At 47.7% G+C, this 17823-nt stretch overlaps 2 protein-coding genes across 4 annotated transcripts in view; one reads left to right on the forward strand and one right to left on the reverse strand.

The window, feature by feature from the left end:
• Window positions 1-2998, forward strand: part of ric1 (RIC1 homolog, RAB6A GEF complex partner 1) — a 28513-nt gene extending 25515 nt beyond the window's left edge. For all 3 annotated transcript variants that reach the window (XM_076164024.1, XM_076164022.1, XM_076164023.1), the window contains 2 exons: window positions 89-277; window positions 392-2998. In XM_076164024.1, coding sequence (XP_076020139.1) covers window positions 89-277; window positions 392-707 — 505 coding nt within the window. In that variant the 3' untranslated portion in view covers window positions 708-2998. The remainder of the gene's footprint in view (window positions 1-88; window positions 278-391) is intronic.
• A 159-nt stretch (window positions 2999-3157) lies between these two features.
• ermp1 (endoplasmic reticulum metallopeptidase 1) lies at window positions 3158-17723 on the reverse strand. The gene is made up of 15 exons (XM_076164025.1): window positions 15847-17723; window positions 14039-14343; window positions 12694-12821; window positions 12495-12600; window positions 12173-12319; window positions 11986-12078; window positions 10761-10973; window positions 10457-10677; window positions 8519-8693; window positions 8157-8347; window positions 7903-8055; window positions 7612-7814; window positions 7402-7517; window positions 7145-7308; window positions 3158-6892 (listed from the first exon to the last, which is right to left on the reverse strand). The coding sequence occupies exons 1-15, from the start codon at window positions 16119-16121 to the stop codon at window positions 6716-6718; spliced, it is 2667 nt and encodes an 888-aa protein (XP_076020140.1). The 5' UTR covers window positions 16122-17723; the 3' UTR covers window positions 3158-6715.
• Between the last annotated feature and the right edge of the window lie 100 nt (window positions 17724-17823).

Consider the following 17823-nt stretch of genomic DNA (forward strand, 5'->3'; position numbering starts at 1 on the left):
GGTAGTTTGAGGCGATTGTTCCCTTGGATCTGCCGTCCAACCAAACAGTGTCAGTATTTTCAAGCTGTTCCTCTGGTGTGGCCTTCAGGTACCTCCTCCACGTGTTCATGGAGGCGGGCTGTCTGGAGTGGTGCGTCGTTATTGGTTTGATACTGCGGGACTCCGGCGTCATCAAGCAGGTGATCGGCTTCCTGGACAGTCCCGAGGTTCCGCCAGAAACGGTGCAGAGCATTACAAACGGCTTGCTGGCTGTGGACACATGGACCTCTACTGACTGGTAGGTGCAGATTAGCTTTCAGGAGACTCCTTAGGTGTTTGATGCTGTTAACGTTGGGATTGTAAAGTCTTAATGTTTAATCCTCTCTACCCTCCATCCTGTCATCTTTTCCAGCCAGGGGTACAAGCCGTTCCTCAACCTGATCCGGCCGCAACTACAGCAGCTGATGGAGACGGTGTCGGAGCAGGTGCAGCCCGAGGCCTTTCAGCCCACCAGCCAGAGCTCCAAGCTCAGCGGCGCCGAGGGGCTGGCCGGCGGGGCCGCGGCGAGGGCCGAAGACAGCAGGGGGGCCACGACTCCGCTGGGCCTGACCCTGGCCCCCTTGGAGCCCGCCGGAGCTTTCCCCCGGCCGCCGTCTGAGGACTGCCCCCCTGAGCAGACAGAGGAGCAGGGAGATGAAGAGGGAGCCTACGACTGCACCCTGTCCTGAAGCCAAGAACCTCATGAGGGGACTCATGAGGGGACTGGAGGCTCGCATGACCTGTGAACTATTGACCTGTGTAAAGGAAAGGGAACAGGAGGAGGAGGAAGGGCAGCAGCTGACTGGAAATTGAACGTGTGTGTGTGTGTGTGTGTGTGTGTGTGTGTGTGTGTGTGTGTGTGTGTGTGTGTGTGTGTGCACATAAAGTACCTCTCCTGCAGCTTCTTACTTCAGTATTATCCACTCTTCAAATTTGCCTGACTAGAGCTCCTGTGGACAGGGGAGTGAATTAAGTCCAACCTGTCCAGCTGGGATGAAGATGCAGGCAGGGGAACGTCACCTGTGTGTGCATGTGTGTTTCCATGCATTCATTCAGCTGGAGACTTTGATCTTTTCTCCACCGTCCGGACTAAAAGCTCCTTTGTGTTCTCCAGTCAGCATAAACAGTGTGAGGATTAGTGCAGAGAAGGAGAACAAAGCTCTACTCATCAAACATTTACAAGATGCACTGGAGTGTGTCCGAGGCCGGCGGCGTGCATGTGTGTGTCTGAGCCTTTACGGTGCGCGTGTGTGTGTGTGTATATGCGTGCACAAGAGATGTTTCATACCTTCATACCTCATACGGTTTTAGAATATTTTGTGATACGGATTTCGATGATGATGTAACGGCGTACCAGATGGCATTACCATTATTTTTCTATCGACTCCCCTCCGCACAGAAGAGGCCGCGCTATGAATTCTGGGTAATTCTAGAGGGAATGGTCCAGTAGTGATGCGAGCACGGGTGGGTCTCTTACCAGACGACGGTCCGAATCATATTTTAGATCAGCTGGTCGTGGAATGAAGGCTTTGGCGGTGAAGACCAAAACGGTTTGATGATGCTTTATCCAGATGACTCTTACACACACACACAGGTTTGACTTTTTCTGAGTTGGTTTAAACACACATAACTTATTTTACTTTCCTCCCTCGCTCACCATCATGAGATTCACACTTTAGTAGCGTTATCAGGGACACGTCAGTATGATTTTAAAGTGAGGAAGACGAGGAGGAGACTTTCATTGGATGATGATGAAGATGATAGAATACCTGTCATGCACTCCCACAGTCAGTTCCGCCCCCTGGTGGTGCTGTCGCGTACGTCACACACACGCTTGTATTCCACGTTGTATTCAGAAGGTGTTTGACTGGGATCACATGGGATTGATTTTATTGTATGAGTCAGCATTCTTATTTATTGATATTACCGCTGAGTGATAATGGACAAATTGATACCTGGAGGTGTGATGAACTTGTCCCCCATTCAGTTAATCATGTCGTGTATTGGCTCTTTACCACAGGCACTAAGAGGCTTATCATCAATATGTCAGTATTATATTGTGCAATGTATTGAAATGTTACTCAGCTTTATTTTATGTTGCTCCTCACACCTTCACCCCGCCCCCTTCCCCCCTCATTTATCTGCTGTCAAATTGACCAAATTATATTTTTTTAGCTTAATCTTTGCTCCCTTGTCGATCTGTACAAGATGAGTGGGGTTGGTATCTATCGGTTTAGTTGTAATTTAGGGTTTTTAATAGAATTCTGTATTGTCACGAGCTACAAAAGGGCAAAATGGCTGCAAACTGTTTTCACCCCACACGAGTCATGTTCCTGCCTGAGTCCACACTAAATGACCCGCAGAGGTCAGGTTGATGTAAAAACGGTTTAACTCGGTGAACCAAAGACTTGAACGTTCAGAGGCCTTCTGTTTTCCCGCTCCGATCGAGAGCTCGGCTTGTTCGGCGGAGGAGACAAAGACACACACACACACACACACACACACACACACACACACACACACACAGACACACACACAGACACACAGACAGACACACACACAGACACACACACACACACACACACACACACACACACACACACACACACACACACACACACACACACACACACACACACACACTCGTACCACAAACGGCCGCCGACGCTCCAAACTCATGCTGACAATTTCCTACGGAAATGAAAATGGCTGAACTTTTATCGTTTTTGCTTTGTGATGGCTGGCTTGCGGGGGCCTGGATGGTGTGGTTTTCACTCGGAGGGCCTGGTAGTGTCGGCGCCCCCTCCTGTGTACAGTTTAAATAGTATATTCTGTTTCCTGACTCGAAGGAAACCGAAGCAGCAGAATCCTCAATGCAGTGTAAAGATCCTCTCTTGTACAATTGACTTTTCTACTCATGTTTGGTTTTCTACTTTTTTTCCTTGTACATAAAAGACCAATAAATTATTTTTAAAAATGATTTTCCTTTTTTTTTTTTGCTTCAATGACAGCAACACATTGAGCCCAGGTGCATCTCGTTACCACTGATTGACTCTACAGGTGCTTAGTTCAGCTGATTGGATAGATGAGATGAAATGGAAACTTTCTTATCAAACAAACACACGAAGCCAAACCAAACCAACGTTATCCTCCTTGGTGGAGGTAATAAGCACTTTAATTGCTGTAGCAGTGCTAATTTAATTCAAGCTTTTTGCATAACTGTAAAATCATCCCCATTTACCCTGTCAGCCAGATCAATCCACATGTTAACCATCAATCACGTCTTTCCAACTAACGGATAAATACCAAAACTAAAAAGCAAAACGGTTCAGAGGGAAAATAAATCACAGTTCAATTAGTTAAAGTGTCAAATCAAACAGGAAAAAAATATATACTTTTGAAGAACAATCATATCAAAACAGTACCAATTTTAACTTTCAAAACAAAATCCATCACAGAAAAAGGCATGAAAGGTGACAAAACTTAAGACATTTCAGTATTCATCCCTAAATATGACTCACTTTAACTCTGTATTTCCCAAGAAGCACCTTAATCTGGATGATTGGAGGACAAGAAAGTGGAATTTTCTCTCTTGTAGGCTATTAGATGGTGATTTATGATATGCAACACATTTAGATTCTATTCTAAAATAAAAGTTGACTCTATTCTCTTCTGACGGGCGTTTGTGTTTCTGAGCTGCGTTTGCCAGCAGCACCAACACGCTTCAGTAACAGTGGGAGCCTTGTTTTCACAGCCGTAACGCCAAACGTCTCTCTGTTCCAGCTCACAGCAGCTTCCTGTCATTCACAGCAGGTCCTCCGTGATATGCCCACACACACACGCACACACCTGTCACTCACAGAACTGCAGCTGTAATCCCTTCTATGTCAAAGGACAAACTACAGCATCGCAACATACAGACACACACACAGACACACACACTCCATTAACTGATTATCCTTTCGCTACTGACAAAATGAAGCAAAAAAACACCAAACAAATGCCAAATGTTGGAACATCTGAGAGCGAATTGAAAGTGAATCCCTATGACTGATGGCGTTGCGGGACACATCTGAGCCAGCTGTGCACAAACACACAAACCTGTCATTGTGAGCATCTGTGATCAGTCTGTCAACGTCTGAGCGCTCTGTCACAGCGGAGGAGGAAAAAGCAGCCGGGAAAAGGAAATATTTAGGGACCACTCCACTGTTTTAGCATTTTGTTACCTGGTGTACGTATTGCATCTATTGGTTTCTATCCATAACTTTGGGAATTCAGCCTGCAGAAACTTGAATCCCTATTGAGTTTGACACACTTACAGCTGATTTGGGCACAAGCATTTCAACATCCTAACAACATTCCGTTAACAGCAGCAGATGGCGCACTGACAGCTTCGATATTTGGCTTTTTTTCCTTTTTTTTTTTGAAGGAGTTCAGAGGTCAGACGCGTCTGACACCGCAGCCGCTTTTTTGTTAAGATCATCCGTAAGGCGACATCACGGCAAAGTGGTTTCTTGGAGAATCAGCACTTTGTCATGCATACGTCTACAAAATCTACATACGCTTTGCATAAAAAACTGCTGCACCCGATAGCAGAAGGACCGCTGGGACGTTCAGGGAGCAAAACGTTAAGGCCGAGCAGACGGAGTGAACATCGAGGACGCAAAGATAAAACTTTTCCACTCAGGATGACCTCCAAATAAGTAACCTTTTAAAGTTTTAACAACCTGATTCTTCGACTACAGTGCAGGAGTAGAAATAGTGGCCATAGCAACATTTCCTGGTGTTGTTTTGAGTGCAGCACCCATCCACACTGTGGGTTTTCAAACATCTCAGATAAATCTCTAAATCGCAAAGAAGAGCGAGGCCACGACATGAGCAACCAGCAGAGGGCGACACACAGCAACATGCACAGCCAACATCACATCCAGAACACTTGCACATAATCATCTACAGTAACCTTTAACCTTTAATCTTTCACCTACACGCTGACACTCATGGCCACATTCAGAACAGTCTGATCGTTCATGTGAGTCTCTACATTTTGATCCTGGCGCTGACACTGACCGTAACGTGGTGGGAAATGGATTCATACAAAACCTGACTGATATTTGATGAAACGGGATGAAAATAAACAACAACACATGAGGGATCAGTGATCAGTCGGTCATCTCCAGCAGCATCTGTGCATTGTTTCTACATTCTTAACAGAGGAAAAATGGATGAAATCGAGGTGAAAAGGGCAGATTTTGCACCAATCCAGACTTAGATCTCATTAGTTTGACTGTGCTGAAAGATTTTACCACATGTGCGAACTCCAGATGCCAAAGGAGACGACCAACATTACAGTAGCAGCAAATATGAAATTAAGTAATAAAGTGGACTGATAGCATCACAGTAAATGAGTTTGCATGGTCAGTGGACAACATTCTGCACCTGCTCCACCCCTGAGATGGGAACGCTCAGGGAACGATCAGGGAACGATCAGGGAACAACTTGATGTCACACGTTTCCATCCTGAGCCTCCAGATCTCATCAAGCTCTCATAGAAAAAGCATTTCAACCCAAAATACAACATTTACCCAAAAAATACAAGCAGGACAAAGACCGTAACATTTTTCAGGAGGTTTAGTCTTATTAAGGGGATATGTTGATATTAAGATTTTGTCATTTTTTTAATTCGACAGGCACTTGTTACATTACAGCGAAAGCTCTTCTTGCTCTTTATCGCCGGGCGTGTTCCAATTTGAAATACAAGGACTGCGGTTCTCTGCCAAGTGAGCGACGATGACGAGCCATGTCACGAATGGACTGATCGGCTGATGCGGGGAGTAAAAACAAAACAAAAATGGAATTGCACATCATGTAAACGGTGCGAGTTGAAGGAAAAAGTGACGTTCAAAGTGTCGGACGTTTCCAGTTGAAGGTCCTTCTCTCTTTCTCTCGCGTGGATCCAATCGGCCGTCTGCTCTGTCTACATTGCAGTTAGTGGTTCTGTCTTTGTTTCGTTTGTTTTTTGCAGAGGAAGCAAGCGAGGCACCTTGTCTGAAAATGGCTCCTGCTCAAGTGGTTGCTGGGAGACAGAGAGAGAGAGAGAGAGCGAGAGAGAGAGAGAGAGCGAGAGAGACAGAGAGACAGAGAGAGAGAGACATGCAGAAGCGCCGTTCTTTCAGGTAAGTGCGAGTGTGAGTGAGGAAGTGAGCGAGGAGGGAAGTGAGATGGGCGAGTAAAGCCAAGGGCACTGCAGCTCAAAGTACAAAAAAAACAACAACAATTAAACCTCATTTCAGCCCTCCTGAAGCAGGAAGTGACCCCGGGCTGGTGCGTCGTGGCTCAGTGTGTTAGTCTGTGCGCTCAGTCGCTGAGCTTCAGTCTGGCCTCCGCACGGCGTCCCGCCTCGTTAGCTACTAAGCCTACTGACACAGTGATGGGGTCTCTCAGGCAAGGCTGGGAGGCAGGGAGTGTGTGGTGTGTGTGTGTGTGTGTGTGTGTGTGTGTGTGTGTGTGTGTGTGTGTGTGTGTGTGTGTGTGTGTGTGTGTGTGTGTGTGTGTGTGTGTGTGTGTAGGTGAAAAGGCAGCAGGGGTTGGTTCTCCATCTCTTTTTCAGGGAGAGGGGGTGGGGGGGTGGCACCACCTGCAGTCCTCCTCAGCATCAGGGTGTGGGGTTGGGGGTCCTCTGCGATCCGCTGGGCCTTCCTCAGTATCGGTACATGTCGTAGGTGCTGACCCAGGCGGAGGGGAAGGCCCACTTGGGGAACCTGCGGAGGATTTCCTCCAGCTGAGCAGTCCTCTGGTCCTCCCCGAAGAAATAGTGGGTGGAGATGGCGACTGAGATCATCCCCTCTGGGCCCGACGGGTCTGGATCCCTGGGGGGCTGACAGAGGGAAGGACAGAGAACCGTAAACCTGTGACACACACACGCTCAAAACCCAAGTGCAGAGGTGGAATCTTGCGCAGGCATCACTTTTGATGTGCCGTGGCATGAATCTGAAGAATGAAAGGAATCTAAACATCTGCTGCACATTTGAGCGCCTGAGATCCATCAGAGCGTCACAGACAGAAGACGAGACGAGACAGACAGCGACAGACACGATCGCACCTATCTAAGCGTCGCCGCAGACCTCACCTGGATTTCGAACCAGAATGTCCAGGTGGGAGCGTCCAGGCCGTGGGAGTAGAAGACAAAATATTCTCCACTCAGGTCAAACTGTGGTCTCCCGTCCCCAAAAGACCACGTGGACAGACTGGCACCACGGTGAGGCATCAGATACAGAGACATGTGGCTGGGGCCTGTGTGTGTGTGTGTAGTGGGGGGACAGGACAGAAGGTTGTTAAGACAAATTTTAACTTTAAATCACACTTATCTATTAGAATCTGCTTGACCTTTGACACTGAAGGTCATCTTGAAGGTTCCCCAGCTCGTCTCTTCTCTGGACAGTAGGCTGAACTCCACTGGCGAGCTGGGAGACACTTCTGGAGCAGGAAGGTACCAGTTCTTCCTACAAACACACACACACACACACACACACTCAAAAAACTGTCAGAGGTGCCTGTAGCGGCGTGAGAACATCACTGCCGGCCTGCGACACTCACTTGCTGAGGAACTTCACCGGCAGGAACCACGGGTAGCCGCAGAAGGGTCTGTCGTCGCGGCAACTGGTGCGGACGCTGTCGTTGAGCTCGGGGATGTGGGGGGTGATGTGCTGTATGGCCGTGTAGTCGAAACTGTTGATCCAAAGGCCAGAGTCCCGGCTCTCCACGTGGCCCCGGAGGTCGTGGAAGGTCCTGGTTGTGTGCTGCAGATCCAGATGGAAAAGATCAAATCCTATTTCTACAATGTCAAACATGCATGTAAAGTTGGTGAAATGTGTGTGTGTTGTGAACCTGCAGGAAGACTCGCTTTGGCCTCGGGCTGTCTGGGCTGCTGGAGTAAGGAAACAGGAAGCCGCCGGAAACCACCAGGAACATGACGGCGAAGACTGAACCCAGACCGGCCAGGATCCACTTAGTGCTCTTCGCCAGGTAGATGAAATGAAGCTGAGACAGACGGAGAAGACGGAGACAAGCACCAGATTGACCCTCACTGTATGACTTTGCGGAAAAAGAAAATCCTGCATAAACCTGGGGGGAACACTCACAAAGAAAGAGGAGAGGAAGATGGTCGCCAGGGTGACCAGGGTGGCCAGCACCACCTCGGGCGGGATCTCTGTGCCGCTACGTCCCATGATGGGCGTGAAGATCTCAAACACCACCCAGATGAGGAACATGAAGTGGACGTAGGGCAGCGCCAGGCCCAGCAGATAGAGGACGCTGTACTTCAACGACGCTCCTGGAGACAAACGGGAACCACCGAGTCATCTAATCGACAATCAAATCAGATTGAACTTGTCTAAACTTTTATCTCTTTGCAGTTAGCGTTTGTTTCCACTTTGACCTCCCCTCTCTGTGCCGGAGTGAAACCAGTGGACGGGGACAGAAATGGGACTTCTGAGCGTCTCACCTTTGTGTTTGAACTCGTTGGTCAGCAGCAGCCGGGTGAAGAGGGGGAAGGCCACCATCAGCATGGGTACGTAGGCTGAGCACAGACCCTGCGCGGTGAGCAACACCATGCTGCAGCACCACAGCAGCAGGCTGACATCCAGGTAGAGATCCCCCAGCTCCACCAGACGCACGCCCTGCAGAGACACACCACACACACACACACACACACACACACACACACACACACACACACACACACACACACACACACACACACACACACACACACACACACACACACACACACACACACACACACACACACACACACACACACACACACACACACACACACAATATAGGGGATGTATTTGATGTCTTCCGCTTCCTCAAATCGATATTCCGTGACAGTAACAGAGCCGGGCGAGTCAGGAATTGAATTAGAAATCAAACCTGAACCCAAACTCAAATGGCTTCTTAACATTCTAAACCGTTACAGGAAAGTTACAGCATAGTGACCTTGAAAATCAAACCATTCATTGCGAAACGGCAAAAAAGGAAGCAGAGCCTCACGCCGCCTTTTGCTCTAGTATCACTGCACACTGGTATGTCACACACTGCTTGATGTGGTTTCAAAGCTTTAAAACAGGAACCAAAAAATCGCCGTTATGACTCTGCGCTTTCTAGTTTAAGATATGGGAACGCTGAAGGACTCCGCGACCCCTCTGTGGTTGTTACAGGCCGACTGAGAGGCTTGCAGAAAATATTTTAAGCCTTCGACATGCCCAGACGTAATAAACACAAGCTGCAGCGTGTGTGTGCGCGTGTGAGTGTTATAGGTGGAGTCAATGCTTGCAGATGAGTCCCCGGTGTCTGTCGGGCAGATAACAGGCCTCACTGATCCATTAGTGGCACACACACACACTTACACAGACACACTCAGACACACACACACACACACACACACACACACACACACACACACACACACACCATCACTGCTTTAGACTGTCTCAACCTCTTCATAGTCCCGCATATCTGCAGTGTTTTGTCCCGTTCCGTTTATTCATTTCTGCTGATTTGTGTACAAACACGAGGAATGCGGCGCTGACAGGACAAAGGCTCGGGCGTGTGTGCTGGTTCCGTCAGAGGAGATTCTGTTTCGCCAGAGACGTGGCCTGTTGTAGTCCGGGACAAAGGTTAGTCTGTCCCCCCCCGGCTTGGACGCTCGCCATTACAAGCCCCGAGGTCACAATGCAGACAGCGACGGCTCGACGTGCAGATGAACTCTGTGTACAGTTCAGTTGCGACCTCAAACAGAAACTTGTATAATCACATAAATGCCCCACGTGACAGTCAAACTAGTTAAACTGCAGCTTTCTGCTCCTCAAATGTACAAAACCAACGCAACCAGTCTTTTGTTTGCGTTGCCTCTTGATTACAGAAAAGAAAGTCAAGCTGCAGAGACTAACCCTAACAAGCAAACAAGTTCTCTCTGAGTGTGTGTGTGTGTGTGTGTGTGTTTAAGTGTACATGTGACTCGCTCTACTAAACACAGATTGGAAAACACACACTTTCACAAACCTACACACACACACACACACACACACACACACACAGAGCTGCTGTTCTGTAATCTCTAAAGAGGAAGAGGAACTCTCTCATGGTTTCTCATCTCTGCTGTGTGATGATGCAGTGTGCAATCCAGGTTTGTTTCCTCTGTGCAAGACAACCAATGTCAAGTATAATGTTGAGTGGAATGATCGGTAACGTCCCAGATATCAATCTAACTCAGGCTAGACAGCTTTCTTCAATTTCAAGACGGCACACATCATGCTTACTTCTGGTGTTGCTGTGGTTTTGATCATTTAGAAATAATCCAAATGTTTCAAAACGGAGACAAACTAGGACAAACCGATTCATGCAGCATCTGAAGTTAAAGGTGACCTGCTCTCACCCCGTAGTACAGGTTCTTGGCCAGCGTGTGGACCAGGATCATCTTGCCCGTGGCGGCGGCCCCGTACAGGCACACTGAGGCGTAGAAGTGGTTGTACCAGAACATGGAGCGGCCCAGCAGAGTGACCAGCAGAGCCACGATCAGCACCGACAGCAGAGTGACGAACCAGCTCAGCACCGCCACGCCTGTGGCAAAGGCTAAGCGCCGCACGTAGCGCCCGCCTACGACAGAGGGATAGGAGTAGGACGTCAATAAAGGCGTGAATGTGAGAGTTTGGAACGGCGTCAAAGTGTCGGTGACCTACCGCCGTTCCCGGGCTGCGAGGCCTTCTTGGCCAGGTAGAGGAACGTTGCCGTGGCCACCATGTAGTTGAGGATGGTGCCCACCCGCGCCGGGTACGCCACCACCACCACGCCCAGCAGGTCGAAAAATACCATGTTGCCATGGCGATACTCTGAGGAATCCGCCAACTTGTCAGACGTCACCAGGTATTTCAAGACCGCCAGGATGTTGTCGCCTGGAAACAGGAAGTCGTTTTAGTGGTGAGGAGCTACACCGGTGTTCTGCAGTGGACCGTGAGAATACTTGAGGTCACATGGGCAAAACCTGGACCAACAACAGGACAGGGACAGGGGGGACATTACTGATATTACGTTTATGCCTCAGTGTGACCCTCACACAGTCACACATATACACACAGGCTGTGTTTCCTGCATAAATAAAAACACTTGAACAAAGGTCATGTCAATAAATAATCACACACACAGACACACACACACTTTATAGGTGGTGTGTAGAGGAACTGGCTGTTACTGTGATGTTATATGTGGGACATGAAACAGAGAGCCGGTTACATGAAGGAACAGTCAGCAGCCTGAGGCCAAGTTGCTTTTCTCTGTGATCCAAGAGTGGCTGCCAGCATGTCTGCACAGTTAACACACGCACACACACACACGGGCGACACAAAGTCCCATTGTTCTGCCGCCAGGCCCCAATGGACAAAGCATAACCATGTCTGGGTGGACTACATGTTCTGCTTCATGTGGGCCTCGGTGCTGAGTGTGTTAGGACAGTATGGTGCCAGTGTATCAGTTTAGAGCGCCTGCACGTGTGTGTAAACAAACTTAAACTGATTCAGGCTTCATTTGATTTTCACCACAGAGAGTCCAGAGCACAGAGCCAAACCTGTAACCCAGGGGGGGATTGGGTGACGTGAAAAAATGCACTGCATGCGTTTGTGTGTGTGCGACTGGGAAACAATAGCGATAGAGTAGCGGTTTGTAACTGCTGCAGTGACCGCTCTCACCTTGACAGACAGACAGACAGACAGACAGACAGGCAAGCGGACAGACAGGCAGGCAAGCACACAAACTGCCAACAGTGGCTGCAACAATCGAAAAAGCTCCGTGAAAGGTAGAGAGAGAGAGAGAGAGAGAGAGCTCTTGCGTAGTCAAGTGCATTTCCCCGTCGCTCCCTTTTATACAGGTTCATTAGACATAGATGAATGTAAGAGTGTGTACTGGACGTACCGGCTCTCTGTATGGAGTCCGTCAGTATCCGGTCAGCGGTGTCGTACTTGGTGTGGTAGATGAACCCGTTCTCGATGAAAGCCAAGTCAATCCCTGTAAACAGAAACATAACAGTGGAGGAAATCAAACACACCGCAGAGAAAGAGAGCGTTTGATGTTTGACTCTACATGCATCAGTGGGACGTACCTGGGATGTTACCAAAGTCTCTGTAGATGCGGAAGTCTGTGTCCGAGGGGATGATTCCACTCTGAAAGACCTCCTGGCCCACCACAGAGGCAAAGGGGTGTTTGGCTGCGTGGACGTACGCCTGGACGAGCCAAGGGTTCTCTGGACCTGACAGGGGAGAGAGGGACGGTCAAGCTGCGGGGGGGACGTTTGAGACCTACACAAGCCGGTTCTTCCACTTTAGTAACTCCTGTGATAACTCTGTCACAGATAATTACACTTGCCGACAAGCAGCGACTCCTGTACCTGCGACCGGGTTGAGAAACAGAAACGGTAACAGTACCTGTCTGGAAAACGACCTCTTTGCCCCCGACACCGGCCGCCTCCAAGTTAATGAAGGCTCGCACCTGTTTGGCCCAAGGATGCTGGGTAATGAAACCGTGACTGGCCTGGAGAGGGAAGAAGGAGACGGAGAGAGAGTGAGAACTGTAAATTCACCGACTTGTCCGATTCCACATTCCTCCTCTTTCTTGCCATTTTACCTGCAGGATATTTTCCTCCGCCCCATTAAAGAGGAAGACGACGCCGTGTTGGAGAGGAGCGGACAGATTAGCCAGAGAATGGAGGACCTCCAGCATCACTGCACAGCTCACTGCATCATCGCTGGCACCTGACAGAGAAGCAAACCGCCGTGTGTGTCAAAGTAGCACAGAACTACGCAATAAAAACCACAGGAGATCCAGAATGGTCTGGGAATGTTTGTGTTTGTAACTTTGTCATAAAACGATAAAGACAATGAAGGAATCGCACACTGTGTTGAGCATGTGAGGAATGCAAAGACGCGGTAGGTAGAGACCAAAGAAAAGGAGGCATGTGATGCTGGAGGATTAAACTGTCGAGGAACGCCGTGTTTCCTCAGGATGAAGAGATCAGAGCGAGACACAGCGTGAGACAGCGGGAGAAGAGTCATGTGCTCCGGCTTTTTGGATTGACCACCAAAGGGGGGCGAGGGGGGTTGGGGGTTTAAGGCCCGGCCTGCGTACCAACCACGCCGCTTTAACTGCCACTTTATCCCATAAAACTCTGTGAGAATTCCAAAGGAGGAAAACTTCAAACTGGAACACATGGGAAAGTAAAAACGGGGCACTTTTGCTTCTCATGCTGCCTCATTCACACATGGCTGAACATTCACTCAAACCTCTTTCATCAGTCTAGGGACAATACAAGGGACCTCCCCACACACACACACACACACACACACACACACACACACACATACACGCCGTCCCTTTTATGTTCTTTTACACAAACAACAAAGTGTTTAAAATTCCTCGGCTTGTAAGCGTTGGCAGGCAGTGGCGGACATTGAGAGGTATGTTTGTCTTCCTGTTCAACACCATGGATCAATTTCCGTTACCGGTGAGACTCTCCCTCTGTGTGAGTGCGCGCGGTGCGCGCGTGTGCGCGCGTGCGTGCGTGCGTGCGTGCATGTGCACTGAGAAAACATTTCTCCTCACCAGGGTCTAGGTGTGGAGCTCAAATGTGAAAAATGAAATCCAGAGCAAGAACAATGTTATCATTATTGTTATTATTCTCATCGCCCCCCGATAGTCTCCATGCTTCAAACTCAGCGTGCTCATCTGTAAGAAACAACCCAATCTCCTCCTGATCCTCGCCCACACTGAGTGAAGAGCTGTGGGAAGTTTGTGGGGGCGTTTCCTCCAAATTAACTAGGGATTAAGTCAACTTTACAGGACTCTGGGACGTTGCTATAACAAAATGAGGGCCTGGGAAATCCATTTTATGTTTCCCAGATTCTGTATTTTCAATCTCGCCATTTCAGACATATAGAACATTGGTTGAAGTGGAGGAGGAAAGTTCTCATACCTGGACTGTTGGCCACTGTGTCGAAGTGACAGTTGGCCAGCATCAGGTGCTCCGCTCCGGCCTTGGGCTCCAGTTTGACGGCGATGTTGGTGACGCGGTCGTAGAAGCTGGTGAAGCCCCCGAGGAAGTCGATGGAGAAGGAGCCGGTGGGCCGCTGCACGTCCACCGTGAGCCGGTGAGGCCCCGCCGCCGTCTCCGCCCGGATGTTCTCGATCTGCTCCAACAAGTAGTTCACCGTAAGCACCTCGTTCTCCTGGCTGCCCACCGGCCGCGGGCCCACGCTGGTGATGCGCTCCAAGTGCCGCCTAGATGGAGAGGACAGAGATGTTCCAGTGAGTGACGACGCCTGCTCCTACATTGGAAATCCCTCACCCCTCCCTCTATTTCGCAATGGCATAAGGATACAACATACTTTCTTAGACTCGAGAAAATAAAATACACTGTTAGGAACCACACTGATTAATTCTATCAGAGATGGCGACCTTTCCTCTCCTATTTCACACATCTACAGGCTATGAGTGACTGAATACCAGAACACAGATCAGTTCCTTTTCAGACAGTCCAGGATGGGGTTGTGTGAATGCGGGGTTGTGTGACTGTGACCGGGTTGTGTAGTGAGTGAGTGAGTGAGTGTGTGTGTGTGTGTGGCCCTTTCTTAATTTTATTGAAGAAAGCATCCGACATAACAATGAGCATGTGGTTGTAGGACATTTGGTAGATTTTTGTCATAAAGAGAGAAAAAAGAAAAAGAAATAATAAAAAAACCCAATACAGAGACACCAAAATATATAAGGGTGCACAAATAAAACAACTGAATTCTAATGAAATTGTCCCCCGCTGACAGAGGTTGATATTTGACTCTTACAGTCTTACTTTGTTTATTCAAAACCTAAAGGATTCAGAGGCTCAGCATCATTTCACTGAATGTGATTCCTCCTCGCTGGCTTCTTAATCATACTGCGTCATATTTATTAATCGATACATTCTAGAAAAACGTAAAAAAAAACGTTCAAATGGAACAAATGCGGTAGTGGGAGGATGATAAACAGATGATCCATTCACCCAAATCTCACACAGACACACGTTTGTCTGCTGATTTGTCCACATGCTTTCCAATTATTCCATAGTTGCATACAGATACTTGGTTTCAGCTCTGTGGGGAGTGTGTTAGTGTGTTTGGAGAGCCGCCCGCCTGCCGTTGGCTCCATCCTGCAGGCTTGACACACCCATGTCCCATCTCCTCTCATCGACTGTTTGTTTGTGACTGTTTTGACTGTTTTTATTAAGCCTGTGTTATCCGATAAATCATACATTATTAATCTAATACTAATCTACTTTTTGCTCAGTATAGCTGCAGACTTCGGAGTGTGTTGTGTTGTTAATGAACAATGCTCAGAGATTGTGTGTTTGAAGCAGGTTAATGGAGGGGGGTGGAGGGGAGTTTACCTACAGCACTAAATGTTTGAGGAGCGCCCCTGTATGCTCTCACAGTCCAAAGGCAGACAGGTTATGACTCTGTAACAAATACCTGCCAAATGGACCATAAAGTCCTGATATGCTTTTATGAACAATTGAGTTCGCATTTTTATTGCAGGCTCCATCGTATAACCAGACGGCTGTAACTGTCGTCACACCTTCACACGCACACACACACCTGCTGGCCCACACAGGTAACCTTGGCACACGGTAGTGGTTTCTGGGCGGATCTCTTCCCCCCAACTGGAGGAAAGGTTGGCGGAGACTCCGCTGCGAGACCGTTAACCCGGCGGATACACACATATGATCGGGTCCGAGTTGGTAACACTCACCGGGCTCTCAGCGCGTTGAACTCGCCGGTGGATCTCCCAATGACGAGCAGCTGTAACGATAAATGAACGAGTCCCCATAGCACCAAAATAAACACACACACCAGGGAGGCTGCCACCGCTTCCCGCAGCACACACAGCCTCACTTCGGGTTTCCTCTTCGGGTCGCTGCTGTAGCCGTTATTCGCGCACTGGTCCCGGCAATCGTCGTTGCCCTGCGCTCCATAATGTTGGCTCCCAAAAGCTTTGATCCTCCTGATGGTGGTGTCGCTCTCCATGTTTGAGTCAGAGGAACATCAGCTGCAAGCGTCGCCTCTCAGCGTCGCATTTTTTTTTTCTTCCGAGCGACGGACGGTATGGGCGGAGGGACAAATTTGTCAAAACGAAAAAGGAGGCGAGGCAGTTGTGCGTCGTCATACATTATATCATTTTTCTGAAAGCAAAGTAAAATACAATGAACAATCAAATATTAATGACATAAATGAGTAATAGGTTGAAATGTCTCGAGTGAATGTTGAATAATGTATACTAATGCCTGAAAGAAACGAGAGATTTCATTTTTTCAAATTAGATTTTATTCAATGAATGCCTCGAAATTTTAAATTCTGATTAAATACTGGATATCACACTCGTCCAGCTTTGATGTAGCAAGGCTATGACAGCTTAACCGGATCATTACTAATTATCATTGTACTTTAGTGATTATTTAGTACCAATTTAACATTGGTACTGACATTATCTTTGACGTTCATGAGATTCATATTGGTCTAAGGTGCGTCATTAATGTTTTAAATGTGATGTCACTGTTGTTACTTGTCAGGTTGATTTCGTCTATATTAGTTCTGTTGACGAGATTTATGTTTACTTATGTACTTTTAAAGTCAGTAGGGAAGATGACAGTGTGAGGAGCGACAGTTCTCTGGCCGTACGTTTGACATTGTAAGTTTGTGTTCCCTAAGTAAACATTGATCGGACATTAATTTTACTAGACTTCTCCAAAGTGGTGAATTTACGATGAAGACGGAACACTACAGTAGGCGAACTACTGCTATTGTGTCGCCATCTAGTGGGCAGTACAAGTAAAGCAATTACGTTTGGAAGATTGCATAACAGTAGCAAAACAAAACATACTGAAGTGAACTCGGCTGTCACCTGCGCGCTTCACCACTTTTTAACCCCTTTACAGCTTTGTAGCTTATAATATAATTGCACTATAACTTGGGATGCACAATGTTACTTTTATTGTAGATGTCAATAGCCTACCTTACTTTGGCCAGGAGGAAAAAAAGCAAAAAACAAACAAATCCACAACTGAAAATAAATCATTTGTTGTGTTTATGTTTACTATACATAAACTCAACGCATCACGCAGGTTATTATTGTAAAATAGTCCCACTTGTTCACTGAAACGTCAACTCGAAGATTTTGTTTACATTTTCGAAATTAACAAACCCATCAAACTGTTAACACTCCAAATGTACTCTGTAAAATCAGGGTGACGTTTATGGTGGGACGGTGGGTTCGGTTGGCACATTAGAAGCGCATCCTGTTGTGTCTTTTGTTCTTTGTTTGCTCGGCCCTGGCTTGGTACTTTTCCATTAAACGCCCCCATGTAACACCGCCGCTGGCCTAGGCTAACATTACGTAGGCTAAGGAAGGGCATGTAGTTATGCCTCATATTTCAACTTATTAGAATATAAAAATATCAAATACTGATATATTCACGACGCGACGCTATATTGTCGTTTTTTAAAATCGTATTTTTAAATTGTGTTCGCGGTTTGACAGCTGTCTTAAGTGAGGTCATGTTATTTACCCACATCTTGAAATTAGCATTTGTAGCCCTGTTAGCCCATTAGCAGAGCTGTGAAGCTAACTCTTGTTTTAGGAAGTGTTGTCGCAACGTATTTTCCTTTCAAAGTAATAGTCTCTCACCGTGAGAGAATGGGAAAGAGCGCAGGCGAAGAGTGCAGAAATATT

This window comes from Genypterus blacodes, unplaced genomic scaffold, assembly GCF_046128005.1.
Source record: "Genypterus blacodes isolate CSIRO-AG114 ecotype Tasmania unplaced genomic scaffold, CSIRO-AGI_Gbla_v1 ptg000133l_1, whole genome shotgun sequence".
Taxonomy (NCBI): Eukaryota; Metazoa; Chordata; class Actinopteri; order Ophidiiformes; family Ophidiidae; genus Genypterus; species Genypterus blacodes.

Coding starts and splice junctions, on each gene's coding strand:
- ermp1 (XM_076164025.1), bottom strand. CDS start 16,121: ATGGAGAGCGACACCACCATCAGGAGGATCAAAGCTTTTGGGAGCCAA. Junction 10,974..11,985: donor GGACTCCATACAGAGAGCCG/GTACGTCCAGTA, acceptor TCCTGTTTCCAG/GCGACAACATCCTGGCGGTC. Junction 8,056..8,156: donor TCTTCCTCTCCTCTTTCTTT/GTGAGTGTTCCC, acceptor CGTCTGTCTCAG/CTTCATTTCATCTACCTGGC.